The sequence below is a fragment of the Nothobranchius furzeri genome, chromosome 5 (assembly GCF_043380555.1).
Source record: "Nothobranchius furzeri strain GRZ-AD chromosome 5, NfurGRZ-RIMD1, whole genome shotgun sequence".
Taxonomy (NCBI): Eukaryota; Metazoa; Chordata; class Actinopteri; order Cyprinodontiformes; family Nothobranchiidae; genus Nothobranchius; species Nothobranchius furzeri.
Window position 1 is genome coordinate 42,399,135 of NC_091745.1, and position 17,436 is coordinate 42,416,570.

General features: G+C 43.0%; 1 protein-coding gene across 1 annotated transcript in view; it reads left to right on the forward strand.

Annotated features, from left to right (window-relative positions):
* The window catches only part of cdkal1 (CDK5 regulatory subunit associated protein 1-like 1), a 355,999-nt gene that overhangs the window by 46,641 nt on the left and 291,922 nt on the right, over positions 1-17,436 (forward strand). Inside the window, exon 4 of the mRNA XM_015949107.3 lies at positions 16,562-16,646. Coding sequence (XP_015804593.1) covers positions 16,562-16,646 — 85 coding nt within the window. The remainder of the gene's footprint in view (positions 1-16,561; positions 16,647-17,436) is intronic.

Below are 17,436 nucleotides of genomic sequence, written 5' to 3' on the forward strand. Positions count from 1 at the left end.
TCTGATTCAGTGGTTGATTCACCTGCTCTGCAGCTCATCAGCTCTGCGGAAGCCTGTTAATCACCTGCTGATTGAAATCAGGTGTGATGATGCAGGGCTGAAACTAAAATATGCTGGATAGCGGCCCTCGATGGACCAGGGTCAGTGACGGCTCCAGAAAATTTTCTCTGCAGATGCTATGAAGGAGCCAATCTTTTTATTGAGGGTGCTATGAAGGAAGTGGTCATGCGTACCTATTGTTCTCTAAAACACCTTCAACACTAGCAGATACACATGCGTGCACAAAACCTCAACAACACCTGAAACAATCATTAATATACATCATAAACATATGAACAATCGCTGACTTTTCCATGAAATCATAAACACATACAGCCACACAGAAAACCATCTATAGTGTTGCAAGGTTAGCTAACGTTAGTGTTAGCATTTCCAGCGGCAAAACCCTCGACTGCTGCAGCGGTTGAGGGTTGACTCTCTTTATCCAGATCCGTAGGTTTTTGTGGGTCTGAGATCACTTCCAAACATTCATTAGTTTCTGACTGAACCCGTGGAAATTTAGGCAACAAACCGAGCCATTTTACCACTAGCTCTACCTTTCACTCGTTCACAGGTGGAAAATGAGGTCAAAGGTTAACATCAATTTCCTGTTTTGGTTTAAGTTTTTACTATCTATATGATAAGTTACTGATTATTTTTGTTTTGTAGGTTAAATGTTATCACATCCACACGTTAAATTAAAATTAAATTGTAAAAAAAAGAATCTAATATTTACTTGGGGGTGCTATGGGGGTGCAATGACTAATCCAGGGGTAGCTATAGCGCCCCCCTGGCGCCGCCACTGACCAGGGTTCCCCACCCCTGCTGTAAGACAACACTTACAGTGGGGCAGAAAAGTATTTAGTCAGCCACCGATTGTGCAAGTTCTCCCACTTAAAATGATGACAGAGGTCAGTAATTTTCATCATAGGTACACTTCAACTGTGAGAGACAGAATGTGAAAAAAAATCCATGAATTCACATGGTAGGATTTTTAAAGAATTTATTTGTAAATCAGGGTGGAAAATAAGTATTTGGTTAATAACAAAAATTCAACTCAATACTTTGTAACATAACCTTTATTGGCAATAACAGAGGTCAAACGATTACTATAGGTCTTTACCAGGTTTGCACACACAGTAGCTGGTATTTTGGCCCATTCCTCCATGCAGATCTTCTCGAGAGCAGTGATGTTTTTGGGCTGTCGCCGAGCAACACGGACTTTCAACTCCCTCCACAGATTTTCTATGGGGTTGAGGTCTGGAGACTGGCTAGGCCACTCCAGGACTTTCAAATGCTTCTTAGGGAGCCACTCCTTTGTTTCCCGGGCGGTGTGTTTGGGATCATTGTCGTGTTGGAAGGCTCAGCTACGTTTCATCTTCAAAGCTCTCACTGATGGAAGGAGGTTTTGGCTCAGAATCTCACGATACATGGCCCCATTCATTCTGTCCTTAACACGGATCAGTCGTCATGTCCCCTTAGCAGAAAAACAGCCCCAAAGCATGATGTTCACAGCCCCATGCTTCACAGTAGGTATGGTGTTCTTGGGATGCAACTCAGTATTCTTCTTCCTCCAAACACGACGAGTTGAGTTTATACCAAAAAGTTCTACTTTGGTTTCATCTGACCACATGACGTTCTCCCAATCCTCTGCTGTATCATCCATGTGCTCTCTGGCAAACTTCAGACGGGCCTGGACATGCACTGGCTTCAGCAGCGGAACACGTCTGGCACTGCAGAATTTGATTCCCTGCCGTTGTAGTGTGTTACTGATGGTGACCTTTGTTACTGTGGTCCCAGCTCTCTGCAGGTCATTCACCAGGTCCCCCCGTGTGGTTCTGGGATTCTTGCTCACCATTCTCATGATCATTTTGACCCGACGGGATGAGATCTTGCGTGGAGCCCCAGATCGAAGGAGACTATCAGTGGTCTTGTATGTCTTCCATTTTCTGATAATTGCTCCCACAGTTGATTTTTTCACACCAAGCTGCTTGCCTATTGTAGATTCACTCTTCCCAGTCTGGTGCAGGTCTACAATTCTTTTCCTGGTGTCCTTCGAAAGCTCTTTGGTCTTGGCCATAGTGGAGTTTGGAGTCTGACTTTGAGGCTGTGGACAGGTGTCGTTTATACAGATAATGAGTTCAAATAGGTGCCATTAATACAGGTAACGAGTGGAGGACAGAAAAGCTTCTTAAAGAAGACATTACAAGTCTGTGAGAGCCAGAGATTTTCCTTGTTTGAAGTGACCAAATACTTATTTTCCACCCTGATTTACAAATAAATTCTTTAAAAATCCTGCCATGTGAATTCATGGATTTTTTTTCTCACATTCTGTCTCTCACAGTTGAAGTGTACCTATGATGTAAATTCCTGACCTCTGTCATCATTTTAAGTGGGAGAACTTGCACAATCGGTGGCTGACTAAATACTTTTTGGCCCCACTGTAAAGGTACCGAATAACCTCTTCAGAGGGGGTGAGACCTTTCTATGTTGAAAGAGAAGTCAGCTAGAATACAGATGGTCTTTGCGGGGTCTTGGTGTGGTCTAAAAATAACAGTAGTTTCCAGATAATCCATAAGTACATTGTAGGTCTGTGCTTGCACAAATCCTCTGTAGTAGGTTTAAGATGGGCCATCCTTGTGGTTAGGGCCCAGGGTAAAGTGTGGAGAAGTGTTGTAGCAGTATTTACAGCTCCAAGCTGCATTGTGGCCTGGTCATTGAGAAGTTTCCACTTTATACTCATTCTTAGAGTTCTACCTCACCTAACAGAGTGCTGAATGCATTCCGGCGTGGCCCAAGACACTATTCATCACCTTTCTGATTTTAGGCATGTTTTGGCCTGTATTTGATATAGCGCCTTCTAGAGTCCTGGAACCCCCAAGGCGCTTTACAACACAATCAGTCATTCACCCATTCACACACACATTCACACCCTGGTGGTGATGTGCCACAATGTAGCCACAGCTGCCCTGGGGCGCACTGACAGAGGCGAGGCTGCCGATCACTGGTGTCACCGGTCCCTCCGACCACCACCAGCCATGTTTTAATCTGTAGATCAAGAATGTTGAGAAAATAAGAGTAGGGATGTTCTGATCGGGTTGTTTTTCTCCCGATCCGATTGGGAGTCATTTGATTTCGAGATTCTGCCGATGCCGAGTACCGATCTGATACTTTTTTAGCAAAGCATGAAAATAATAATAAAAACATCCATGTTGTTGTTAAGGATTCACTTTTGCTTCTTTGGGAATTGCATTGATCCCTCAGTATGCAGCTGCATGTGGTGCTTTGGCCCTGCACAACACCTTCCACTCACTCTAACACATGTTTACTTAAATCATCTTGCTTTTTTCTAGGGATGCCCTGATTCGATCACGTGATTTTAAAAATTTCGGAATTGGGCAAAAAAGATTGAATTTAACCTTTTAAAACAGCAAAAATAACTTTTTAAATTCATCTTGATATAGAGATTTTCAAATGGAATATCAGTGGTTCAGTTTTAATGTAACCAAATTCTTCTACATTAATGTTCTTTGCTTCTTGTATGAAAACAACACAGTAACGGCACACAATTTACAGCAGGCAGGGATTCAGACACCAAGGTGCAGCTGTTAGCAAGCAGGCTAACACAGAGCTAACATTGCTCCTCAGGAGAGCTAAAATGTCTGCTGCTTAGTGATATTTTCAACCGAACAGCAAAGGCAGAGCAACAGACACTTGTGTAGGGCTGGGGGTAAACGATTATTTTTAAAACGATTATTCAGACGATTATTTTATCGAATAGTCGACTATTCTAATGACTATTTAGACGATTAATCTAATGATTAAATTTTTATTGCACAATTAATAAAAAACAAAAAAAATCTGTCGAGGCGGCTGTTGCTAGCTGTGGTCGTAAGGTGGCCGGTGCCAGTCGTGGTGGCAACCCCCGTACCCGCTGGTGGACACCAGAGGTTCGGGGAGCCGTCAGGCTGAAGAAGGAGGCCTACAGGGCGTGGCTGGTCTGTGGGTCTCCGGAGGCAGCAGACAGGTACCGGATAGCCAAGCGGGGTGCAGCAGTGGCAGTTGCCGAGGCAAAATCTCGGGCGTGGGAGGAGTTTGGTGAGGCCTTGGAGAAAGACTATCGATCGGCTCCGAAGAGGTTCTGGCAAACTGTCCGGCGCCTCAGGAGAGGAAGGCAGCAACTCGCTCACACTGTTTACAGTGGGGATGGGGAGCTGCTGACGTCAACTGAGGCTATAGTCGGACGGTGGAAGGAATACTTTGAGGAGCTCCTCAATCCCACCAATGCGCATTCCGAGGAGGAACCAGAGCTGGGAGGCCTGGGGATGGACTGTCCGATCTCGGGGGCAGAAGTTGCTGAGGTAGTCAAACAACTACACAGCGGCGGAGCCCCGGGGGCGGATGAGGTTTGTCCTGGGTATCTCAAGGCTATGGATGTTGTAGGGCTGTCATGGTTGACACGTCTCTACAACATTGCGTGGTCATCGAGGGCAGTTCCTAGGGAGTGGCAGACCGGGGTGGTGGTCCCCATCTTTAAGAAGGGTGACCTGAGGGTGTGTTCCAACTATAGGGGGATCACACTCCTCAGCCTCCCTGGAAAGGTCTACGCCAAGGTACTGGAGAGGTGGGTCCAATCGATAGTTGAATCTCAGATAGAGGAGGAGCAATGTGGTTTTCGTCCTGGCCGTGGAACTGTGGACCAGCTCTATACCCTTGCAAGGGTGATGGAGGGGGCATGGGAGTTTGCCCAACCAATCCACATGTGCTTTGTGGATTTGGAGAAGGCTTATGACCGTGTCCCCAGGGGCACCCTGTGGGGGACGCTCCAGGAGTATGGGGTGGGTGGCTTTCTGTTGAGGGCCATTCAGTCCCTTTACCAGAGGAGCGTGAGTTTGGTCCGCATAGCCGGTAGTAAGTCGGACCTGTTCCCAGTGAGGGTTGGACTCCGCCAGGGCTGCCCTTTGTCACCGGTTCTGTTCATCACTTTTATGGACAGAATTTCTAGACGCAGCCGTGGTGTGGAGTGTGTCGAGTTTGGTGGCAGGAGAATCTCGTCTCTGCTTTTTGCGGATGATGTGGTCCTCCTAGCTTCATCCAGCTCTGACCTTCAGCTCTTGCTGGGTAGGTTCGCGGCCGAATGTGAAGCGGCTGGGATGAGGATCAGCACCTCCAAATCTGAGACCATGGTTCTCGACCGGAAAAGGGTGGCTTGCCACCTCCGGGTCGGGGGAGAGGTCCTACCTCAAGTGGAGGAGTTTAAGTATCTCGGGGTCTTGTTCACGAGTGAGGGTAGGAGGGATCGGGAGATCGACAGGCGGATTGGTTCGGCGTCTGCAGTGATGCGGACGCTGAGCCGATCTGTCGTGGGGAAGAGGGAGCTGAGCCAGAAAGCCAGGCTCTCGATTTACCGGTCGATCTACGTCCCAATCCTCACCTATGGTCATGAGCTTTGGGTAATGACCGAAAGAACGAGATCGCGGATACAAGCGGCCGAAATGAGTTTCCTCCGTAGGGTGGCCGGGCTCAGCCTTAGAGATAGGGTGAGGAGCTCGGACATTCGGGAGGGACTCGGAGTAGAACCGCTGCTCCTCCGGATCGAAAGGAGCCAGTTGAGGTGGTTTGGGCATCTGGTCAGGATGCCTCCTGGACGCCTCCCCGGGGAGGTGTTTCGGGCATGTCCTGCCGGCAGAAGGCCCCCGGGTCGACCCAGGACACGTTGGAGAGGTTACATCTCCAATCTGGTCCGGGAACGCCTTGGGGTCCTGCCGGAGGAGCTGGTGGACAAGGCCGGGGAGAGGACGGCCTGGAGCTCCCTAGTTGGGATGCTGGCCCCGCGACCCGGACCCGGATAAGCGGAGGAAGACGACGACGACGACGAAAAAAATCTCTAATAAATTCCTGAAAAAAATTCATAAATTGTTACTGTAAGAGAATAAACTCTACAGGCCTTCCATTTTGTATAACACTGCTTTTATTGTGTTGCGGCTGGTTATGTTCTGGTGACGTGTAGAACTTGGGAGTGCAGGCTGCTGCCTGAGAGGTGGTTGGAGACGGTGTCTCCATGCTGCTTTGTTTTGGTCACTTATGTGCGTGAGGCGAGTGATGTTACGACTCTTTCTGGGGAGTTTGGCTCGTGTGCAAAAGGGAAGGGACAATAACGCGGGATTTAAAAGTTAAAATGATGATCAGGTTTATTTACAACTACAAAAAATCATACATCTTTCCATCCACAGGTTGGGAATAATAAAACTAATTCTGCCTGTCGGGAATTACAACAAAAGTACAAATAACTAGGGATGTCCCACTGGGCAAAGCTTACTGGGTTCTGGACCAAAATAAGGATCTCCAAAGGTCCAAACTCTAAACTGGGCGGTTAAACCAAACTCAAGGTGATATTTTAAACCAAACCGAAAACCCACAACACTCTAAATGTAATAAAAGGGAGATCTGCACCACAAAAAAGATGAACTCTAAACCAACACGTAACAGCTTATCCAAACGCAAGAAGCTGTTAGCAAAAATTCTAACAGTAGCTTTACCAACGTTAAGTTCAAGTTACCAAGTTTAAATAAACCAAAAACACCCAGCAACAAACAGACCAACACGGAGGAGAGACTGCTACCACTAAAACAGCTCTCCTAACATCTGAAAGAAGCTCCATTATGGAGGGAGAAATGCTCCTGGTGATTTTCTACATCTGCGGTAGAGACGAAGCAGCGCATCTGACCCCGGAAGTTGTTGTCCGTTGCCGGGAGAGGAAGGCGGGCAAAACAGGAAAGGAGCACAAAATGATGGACAAAACTATTTTGTGGGGGGCACAAAATAGTTCCCGAGTGCAGCCACAGCTGCAGCTTGCCGTTCCCCACAGGGATGGGTCAAATGCAGAGAGAAATTTTGTCAGTGTGTGATGACTAGTGGGACTTTGACTTTAACTTATTCATTAGAGTATTTCTCTGTTGGCCGGCTTCGTATTTTTGTCTGAGTTTGCTGTGAACTGAGTCTGTGGCAAACTGGGAGCTAATGGAGACAGGTGATTTGCTTTGTTGACGCTCGAAGGGGAAAGCTGAAAGCGAAAGTTATCTTTTTGAAGGCAACGAATCACAGAGCTGTTAAATGCCCTTTATGCAGACATCACAAGTGTCTGTTGCTTTGCCTTCGCTGTCTGGTTTAAAATACAACCAAGCTGCAGACATTTTAGCTCTCCTTGAGACATGTTAGCTCTGTGTTAGCCTGCTGGCTAACAGCTGCACCTTGGAGTCTGAATCCCTGCCTGCTGTAAATTGTGTGACGTTACTGAGTTGTTTTTGTAAAAGAAACAGAGAACTTCGAAGAACTTGTTGAAAATAAAACTAAAACAGTGTTATTTAAAATCTCTATCTAGGATGAATTTAAAAAGTCATTTTTGCTGCTTTCGAAGGTTAAATCCAATCTTTTTCACCTGATTTCGATATTTTTAAAATCACATCATTGGATCGGAGCATCCCGAGAAAAAAGCAACGTGATGTTTAATGATATAAGTTCGAATTAAACAACAGTAGATGGAACAATTTGCCACCTGCTGATAAAAATACCTTCATGCATCCTTGATGGTGTGCTCCTGCTTCAGGAGAGAATTTTCATTTTTATATCAGATTCATCTATAAATAACACTTTATAGCTGTCAGTGTCAGGCGTGTAAAAAGCAGCATATTTGCATCACAGCACACTTTATACTGGAGACCCAGCCTTTGTGCAATTTGTATGCAGACAAGTTTTTCTAACTTTGTCAGTGTGATTGCTTTTCAGTTGTTTTGTGTGTGCGCACGCATGTTGTGTGCATTTTAAACTGATGGTGAACTTGTTATTGTCAGTTTTGACAACTCCCCCGGGACAGCGAGGAGACAGCAGCCGCACAGCTGAGACCACTCCCACCACCGCCTTTCATGTGTGTGTGTTTGTTGTCAGACAAATAAAAAGAGGCATAATCAGCACCTTTTGCCAGCTGAACGTTCTCTCCCTCCCTCTCTCTCCTCTCATCTTGTTTTCTCAGTTTTTCACCATACTCACACAAACAGTGTTTTTTTAGATTTAGGTCTTGTTTACTTCTTTAAAAATGTATTTCCATTTATAGATGAATCACTAAAGAATTGTCCAGATACGCCAAATCTAACCCATCACACACACACACACACACACACACACACACACACACACACACACACACACACACACACACACACACACACACACACACACACACACACACACACACACACACACACACACACACACACACACACCAGGCATTTTAATGAGGAAGTGTTGGATCTTATTTGTTTTTTAATTTCATTGATTATTTCACCCCTACGATATTTACACTGTTTATTTGTGCCACTCTGTGCTGTAGCTACCTGAATATCAAAAATTCTGTAGATTTTTGTTTTGTTCGTCTTTTCAGGCATATTTTAGACATGTTAGTTTGAAAACATCCATCAATTTTACCGTCAGCATTTCTCTCTGTGTTCTTATATCATCTGTTTTATGATTTTTACATTATTATAGTTTGGTTTGTTTGCCTTTGGTCCAGAAACAGGGTTTTATTTTGTTGTTAAGAGTGAATGAAGTGGTCTCCCGCTGGCTTTGAGACACCTAATCTCCTCTTTCTTTACGTTCTTGGATTTTCTGCATTCTTCACTGAAAGCACGGTTGGTGTATATCAGATTAACTAACTCTGGGATTACAGTATGTTTGTGTGTGTGGGTGTGAGCATGCTGCAGCTGGGAAATGAATCCCAACTGAAATATCTGGTTCAAGGTGGGAAACAGAGCTGCCCTGATGTTTCCCTTTGCTAACGCGCCGTAGATCCTGGTGTTGTTGAGTGTGACGCTTTGCCGTGTTTTCCTTGCCACCGTCGTACTTTTGTGATCTTGTTGAATAATTTAAATACATTTAATTTCACCTACTGTGTGACAGATTAGTTACAAAAATGTCACAAATGAACTTAAAACATTTTAACCATCTGGTTCAACACAGTTACAAAGTCTAATAAATTCACTTCTTTCTAGCTGATAGTGAGGCTAACGCTAGCTCACTGTTTTGATAAGACTACTTGAATGTTTGGGTTCACACATATTAGGACCGAATGATTTTAGGAAAAGAGTGATTATTGACATTTATGACAGAAATTGTGATTTCATTTGATTAAATATTTTCTTAAAATCAAGCTTCACAAGAATGTTCACAATGCACAGTAGCGTGAAACATGACAGGAAATGGCATCATTCCATCAAAACATTTAAAGCTATTACTTTAATATTGCAAGGATGAAAACTAAAGGTAAAACTTGCTTTTAAACGTATTTGTTAACATGAATCATGCATGCAGCGGTTTGCCAGCATTGTTTTACCAAGGCCTGGTCTTTTTCTCACAAAAAACTCTGCTTTAACACCAGAATTTTTCAAGTGTACTTCAGATTCTCATTGCTCAGCAAAGATTTGTGCCATCAGAAAACTTTCAACGTTTTTTTTTTTTGGAGAAGTTATCAACATAGTGTTATTACGGTTAATACATTTTTGCCACTCCGTAAGCATCGGGCTTGGCTCCAGCATCCCAAATGCCATGCCTAGTTTTAAGGACCTTTAAAATCTTCCTGTAGCTGTGACAATCTGAAAAAGGCTTTTGAACTTCAAATGAAGCAAATTGGGAAGTGTATATTCAACACTTTAAGACTAAATTTCACACCAAACTCGGTGATCATTTGGGTCCAAGTGTCCAGTGTTAAAACAACGCTGGACACCGGAGTTAAACAAATAACAGTAGAAGAGAGTATAATTTTAAACACTTTGAGAGTATAAATGTACTCTGTCAAAAGTCAAATGAAATCTTCCAAAGAGTTCATTTATACTCTCAAAGTGTTAAAGATTCCACACTATTCTAGTGGTATTTGTTTAACTCCAGTGTCCAGTGTTGTTTTAACACTAGACACTTGCCCCCAAATGATACTTTGAGATTTATCAGCTTGTAAATGTTCGTAATTAGAATGACTGCAAATCAAACATCAGCACGTCGCATATATGACGTCACCAGAATCTCTTCTCCCGTAGCGTAGCTGCTACTTAACCAGATTTATGGTGTTTTCTCCGCCTGAAGGAAGGATTTGAAGTTTGCTGAACTTACAGCCATTTTCCCTCTGTTTTTCTCTGTGTCTGGTTTGATGACGTCACTTTCGTGAAATTCATTAGTAGTCCTGGACTTATTTTCACACAAAATCTAAAATAACATTTCCTCCCATTAGGAAATAAGCGCTTTCTTGGTATCAAAATGCATCTTTAAAATTCACGGACATCATGTGAAATCCATGGCACATAACTCACCTGTTCCCGATGAGGGTTGGACTCCGCCAGGGCTGCCCCTTGTCACCGGTTCTGTTCATTACCTTTAAGGACAGAATTTCTAGGCGCAGCCGTGGTGTGGAGTGTGTCGAGTTTGGTGGCAGGAGAATCTCGTCTCAGCTTTTTGCCGATGATGTGGTCCTCTTAGCTTCATCCAGCTCTGACCTTCAGCTCTTGCTGGGTAGGTTCGCGGTCGAGTGTGAAGCGGCTGGGATGAGGATCAGCACCTCCAAATCTGAGACCATGGTTCTCGACCGAAAAAGGGTGGCTTGCCAACTCCGGGTCGGGGGAGAGGTCCTACCTCACGAGTGAGGGTAGGAGGGATCAGGAGATCGACAGGTGGATTGGTTCAGCATCTGCAGTGATGCGGACGCTGAGCCGATCTCTCGTGGTAAAGAGGGAGCTGAGCCAGAAAGCCAGGCTCTCGATTTACCGGTCGATCTACGTCCCAATCCTCACCTATGGTCATGAGCTTTGGGTAATGACCGAAAGAACGAGATCGTGGATACAAGCGGCCGAAATGAGTTTCCTCCGTAGGGTGGCCGGGCTCAGCCTTAGAGATAGGGTGAGGAGCTCGGACATTCGGGAGGGACCCGGAGTAGAACTGCTGCTCCTCCGGATCGAAAGGAGCCAATTGAGGTGGTTTGGGCATCTGGTCAGGATGCCTCCTGGACGCCTCCATGGGGAGGTGTTTCAGGCATGTCCTGCCGGCAGCAGGTCCCCGGGTCGACCCAGGACACATTGGAGTGGTTACCATACCATACCATACCAAGTTTATTTGTATAGCACATTTAAACACGGCATGAGAGCCGACCAAAGTGCTGAACAGGTTACAAATGTTACATCTCCATTCTGGTCCGGGAACGCCTTGGGGTCCTGCCGGAGGAGCTGGTGGAGGTGGCCGGGGAGAGGACGGTCTGGAGCTCCCTAGTTGGGATGCTGCCCCCGCGACCCGGACCCGGATAAGCGGAGGAAGACGACGACGACATAACAAGCGCAATTAGAAAATAGCGTTTTTAGCCCCATTGACTTGCATTCAGTTTTTCGTTCTTCTGGGGACCCGTGGTCCAGAAGTAGATGGGCATGACTTAGCCTCCCTATTATCAGCCTCCATTTAGAAACAAATTCACACAAAATAAAATAAAGGTAATTTATTTAAATGAATTGAAAATGTCACCTCTTTGGCTTGTAAAGAAGTGTCATCATTTTGTCTCTTCATGGGGACATCATCATGGTTTCATCAATGCAACGTCTTTTAGGGGACAGAACAGACAACTCGCTGTCTGATGAAAAAGATGACAAGGAGAGCGTGTCTGTGCATGAGGATTGCACCGAAGATTCTAAGGAAAAACAGAAATACAGATCAGTACTGGACAACCACTAAATCATTTTAGCCTAAATTAAGAAACTAATTATATATGTGGCTTCAGAATTGAACTGAAACATTAACTCATTCACTGCCAGCTGTTTCCTGATCGCTAACGGCCTTCGCTGCCAGCATTTATCACAGTTTTTACTGTTTTTTTTAAGAGTCACAGAACGTTGTGTGCTAGGATGATGTAGATGCCAAGACAACCAAAACAAAGCGGAGACTCACCTCTTACATCTGGAAGAATCTGCGTGTTTTCAGCATTATCCGTTCTTTCATAATCCGTTGTCGAATTGTGATCGGCAGACGCTTTTCCGGTTCGCGCCTTACTTTTTTTTTACAGGAACGGCCCAAAACGATCTCCTAACACATTGATGTTCTGCTTCCTCATCACGTGAGGTATGCGGATGAAGATCGGCTTCAGGGCTGAGATGTTTGTTCTCTCAGTGCAGGGGATCGTTCCGATTTTCAAACAGTAAAAAATTGCAAATGACGACTTTAGTCATCATTGACAGTGAACGGTTGGATCTAAAATGACGACTTTAGTCGTCACTAGCTGCGTTTACATGTGCCAAATTTCCTCAATCCGATTGAAATCTTGGTTGATCGGAATTTCCGAATCTCTGTCCACATGGACACGAACTGAAATAATCCGATCATGCCGTGCGTACATATGCACCAAGCATTTAATCCGAATAAATAGGTTGAGCATGCGCAGAGTTGCCTTTCCCGAAAGAAAAATTGTAAACAAACGCCATGAAATGAAATGAAAAATGTAAAAACAGAAATAACTATTCTTCCTGCTTTCCTGATCCATTTATTCAATTTAATATTTTTATTTAGCTCATAGAAGTTACGTTTTCTTCAGTGAATAACTGCAGATATAGGCTTTGCTGCATTTTATTGTTGATTAAAATAAGGGAGGGTTATGTCGCTGCCTCTTGATCAGCTCGTCCGCGGGTTTGAAGTGACAGCTGTGCTGTTGCGCTGTGGCACAGAGCGGGGGGGGGGTACACTCATGTTTTATTACTGAGCTCTGTTGTGGCTTATTATTAATAATGTGACAATCAGCTGAAACTGTTGAGAAAAATCTGTTCAAACAAAATAACAGAAGATGTTCAGAAAGTTTTAGAAGCCTGTGTTCATCATTAACGAACCGCATCTCAGGTCATCTGCGTTTACGTGCTTTTAACACGGACTTTACTGTCGTCCTGAGTATTTAACCGTGGACGTTTTCCTACCCAACATCAGCCTCCAATCAGGTCTGTAAAACCCATATTATCCTGTGTTCTTTACAAGCGCGTCTCCATCACCTGCTGCAGAAGCTGCTGCGTTCAAAGCTGACAGAAACGGGGATCCGTGCGCTGCAACCCCCGCAATAAACCTGCGTATTTCCAGTACGGATTTGAACATGTTTGTCGAATGATTTGTGCAATAATCAGATTTTTATTTTACTTCCACAAAATGCAAGTTCTCAATTAAATATTACTCAAACGGGGATGGCTTGTCGTCGGATTTAAAAGCCGCCGCTCGTTAGTTACGCCGTCATTTTTGAAGTCAGGCAGTCCAAATGACAGCGGAGAGGCCCGCTCGCTGTTGCACACATGCGCAGTGGGCATTATTTTACCCCAACAATCCGAATGACTGTGTACATGCACGTCAATCAGAATGATGAATGGAATAAACCACCTCTCTCAGTCGGATTGAAATTTCAATCTGATCGGGCCGAATCGGATCGACATGTTTACATGCAGAATTTTCGATCTGATTGGGCATTCAATCCGATTAAATATGCGCATGTAAACGTGGCTAGTGGCAGTGAATGAGTTAAAGAAGGGGGAAAACAAATCATGAAGTGTCAGTAATAACCTTTAACTTTTAGTTAGATGTATAAAATAAGATGCAGCTATTAACAGTGCTACCCTCTACAGAAGAGGCATCAATAAGGGTCCAGACAATGTCTGATTTCTCTTCCAGAACATCAGTAAAGACATCCTCATCTACTTCTGTCCCAGTTTCATCCACAGGATACGTCCTTTTATCATCAGGGATGCCAGACTTCTCCTTGGCTGTAAATGCATATGAAATTATTTTAGAAGCTTAAATTATTCAAGTATACAATTTGTAGTTTAATCAAATTTACCTAATATTTAACACATTGCCTACTCAAAGATTAAGAATTTAACTTGTATAAAAAAACAGTAAAATGTATAATTTTAAGCAGGTGAACCCAAATGAAAAAAAAATGTAATACCTTGACTGAGTAATGTAGAATATGAGACTGCATTGAGCTTTATATAGTGATTTTTTCCTATATACTGCACTTTGAAAAGCATCGTCTGGGAAAAAAAAAGAAGAAGAATCACAGCAGCCAGCATATAGCAATAACCTTAATATGCATTCCTTTGCACAGTGGAAACCTTCTCATCTTTAGTCCAGATTTATTTTGTTTCCCCAACTGAAATTGATTGTTCCTACTTAGCTTAGCTTTTCAAGGCTCCTTCCAAAGAAACACCCAGTTATCAGTCTTTGAGCCGGATTTATACTTCTCCATCTGCGTCGATATTGACCCATTTCATGTGACGTCACGCCACTTATGGGACTGCCCCGTTCGCCATGATGGACGGCAAATAATAATGTATCTTTGAATTGAATTGAATTGAATTGAAAAAGATCGTTTACACACGTTGAAACTCCGGTGAAGTTAGTAAAAACAAGCCCATCTGTAGCCTTTAATCGCTTTTATTTAGTTGATTTCACAATAAAATGGTAACTACTTGCTGCGTGGCTGGCTGCACGAACAGACAAGGATGTAATGTCAACTCATTTTTTTTTTTCAAATAACGTTGATCGAGACTGAGGATGGAGAAGAACTGCAGCGATCAATCATAATGGTGGCATGATACCTCAGGAAAGCGCAATGCCCTCTGTTGTCCATGGCAGGGAATTGCTTTTCAACTCTTCCTAGCTTAGGAAGTCCGAAGGGAAAATGTCGCCATCAATGCGGAAAATAAAGTGGCACTCCTAGGTTGGCTGATTTGTAAACACGCTCGCCACTAGAGTGGACACTGCCTGGGTCTTCAAGGTTTTCTTCAATGTTTTTAGGATTAGCTTTATGAAAAATTCTGGGAATAAATGCATTCTCCACGTTTGCTAAAGCGTGTAAAGGCAGGAGTCAGCAGAACTGCAATTCAAAAAGAAAACTAGTATTTTGGGGAAAAAACAGCTATGTTAAATTAGCTCATCCCATCACTGCAAAGCACATTTTCTATTACTGCTGGCATACAACATAAAGTATTCCCTGGGTTTCTTGCTAAACAGCTTCAGTTAAAGACATCTTCCATGCCATTTATTTACTGCATTTTAAAATTGGGAGTTGTGTATATACATATTTTGCATTGTCTTTAGTTAGAAATGGCAAATTAGTTCCTCCTAAACTAAAAGCCAGGCGATAATGAGGACATTTGTACCAGTTCTAGCAGCCAGTTTATTAAACGTTGTCTTCGAAATTAAAATTCCATCAATATATGCCTTACCTGTAAGCTGCGTTGTCTGGAAAATCGTTGTTTCTTTTTTTTTCTTTTTTCTTTTTTAACCGTGTCCTGTCTGGCTGTGAAGCAAACAGAATTGATGTCTGAATGCTGGTAACAAGCCTCACAGATTTACTCTCAGGTGGAGAAATTGTTGTTTCTTCCACCGCTCTGCAAATAAAATGGAGGGCTGTCCCGCCGAAAACTTTCCTTTGGCCTCAGACGCACATCATTTAAGCACGCGCGCTACGTGAAATGCGAACCATGGAGACTCAATCACAAATAAACACCAAGAGAGTTAGTAAGGACAGGAAAAAACTCTTCACCAATCCTGCTTGAACAACTGACACCAGCAGGAGTCACTCTATCAACACGGGAAGTGTATTAAAGTATTAATAAACTGCAGTGTAAAAATAACTCTACATACTCTAACTCTGGAAAAGTAACACTTCAATTTGCTGTGTAACTTGAAGTTTTTGAAATTGATTGTGTTTTTAACATCAAGCAGTTAAAGAGTAAAGAAACAAAAACAAAATAACATCATCAGCAAAAAATGACAAAACCCATGTAAGCATTTTTGAATAGCTGGATAAGGAGTCTTTTGAATGTAATCTCGACTGAGTTGTAATTATAAAAGCATGTTTTGGTGCCTCCAAGTGGGTTTCTCATGGCCTGCTTGAAAAAACGCCTTCTGGTAAAATACCGGAAGTGACGTAGGAGGGAGAAGACACTTCATTAGTGGCAGTTTACACAAAGCTTTACCAGGGGATGTCGCCAGAATCACAGCAATAATTCACCCACAATTTTGTGCTACTTCACGACGTCACGTGACAGAAATTTGCTAGATTTTTGTTGCGGCAGCCTTTTTGCACAGCTAAAGACAAATTATAACATCTGAGAGTTATCCAAACTCAGACAAGTGTGATGAATTTATTTTTCCACCAAATAGAAGGATGTTTATGATTGTAAAACAGCTTACAAGATAGACTTTAAATGTTAGAAGATAAAGGCAATTGTAGCTTATTATTTCACTTTTGAATGGTAGATGTCTAAAAGTATCCTAATTTAATATCTAACCTTAAAACATTTCGGTCCCAAATTTAGATAAAAAAAAGGGTTTATAATAACTAAAGAAAATAATTGAATGTGTTTTGTGATGAACCACATTTTTATGTTTGTACAGTATGTTTTGACTGTTTGTGGATGTTGTGTTTATTCTACAAAGAGTAACTAAAGTCTTCCTGTTCCTACAGACGACCCAACAGAAGCAGACGTCTGGTTACTCAACAGCTGCACAGTGAAGAATCCTGCAGAGGACCACTTCAGAAACTCCATCAAGTACTGAAACAACAAAATAATCACAAACTACTCAAACACCTCTCTTCATTTATGGAACATTTTTAGTTTAGACCATACATTTTAATTACTATTGAAAGAAAATACATAAATTGATATAAATTTCTTTCGCACCAGTAAAAAAACAACACAGGATTAGATTGAGTTTACGTTTTTCTCTTTACTTTTAAAAAAATTGCTGAAATAATATTCAACACACACCAAGAGACAAATAGAAAGGTGTCACATAGAGCCTGAAAATATCCTTGGGTATTTCAGAATTCCACTCCAGTTCTTGCCTAAAAGTAATCATCGTGCTTTTTTTGTGCAAACCAAATCATTCTCATGAATAATCCTGTGTGTGTGTGTGTGTGTGTGTGTGTGTGTGTGTGTGTGTGTGTGTGTGTGTGTTTTCTCTGGTTGTTGCCCATGTCAGATTCCACCTACTCACTGTTCCACTGGTTGCACACACACAGAAGGAGAAAAAGAAACACACACCTATTTGCATAAACACTGAGAAATTAAGCTAGAGACTGTTTTGCATTTTGATTAATTTCCTGAGGAGCGCGCGCGCGCCCACACACACACACACACACACACACACACACACACACACACACACACACACACACACACACACACACACACCTGGCGAATATGAATTTTGGTGTGAGATTCAGCAGCTCTGTGGTAAAATTAAATTTTTTTTTACCTAATTTTTATTTATGTTTCACATAAATCACATACAGAATTGTCTTCATTACACATGCTGTATCATGCACTGAGTAGCATT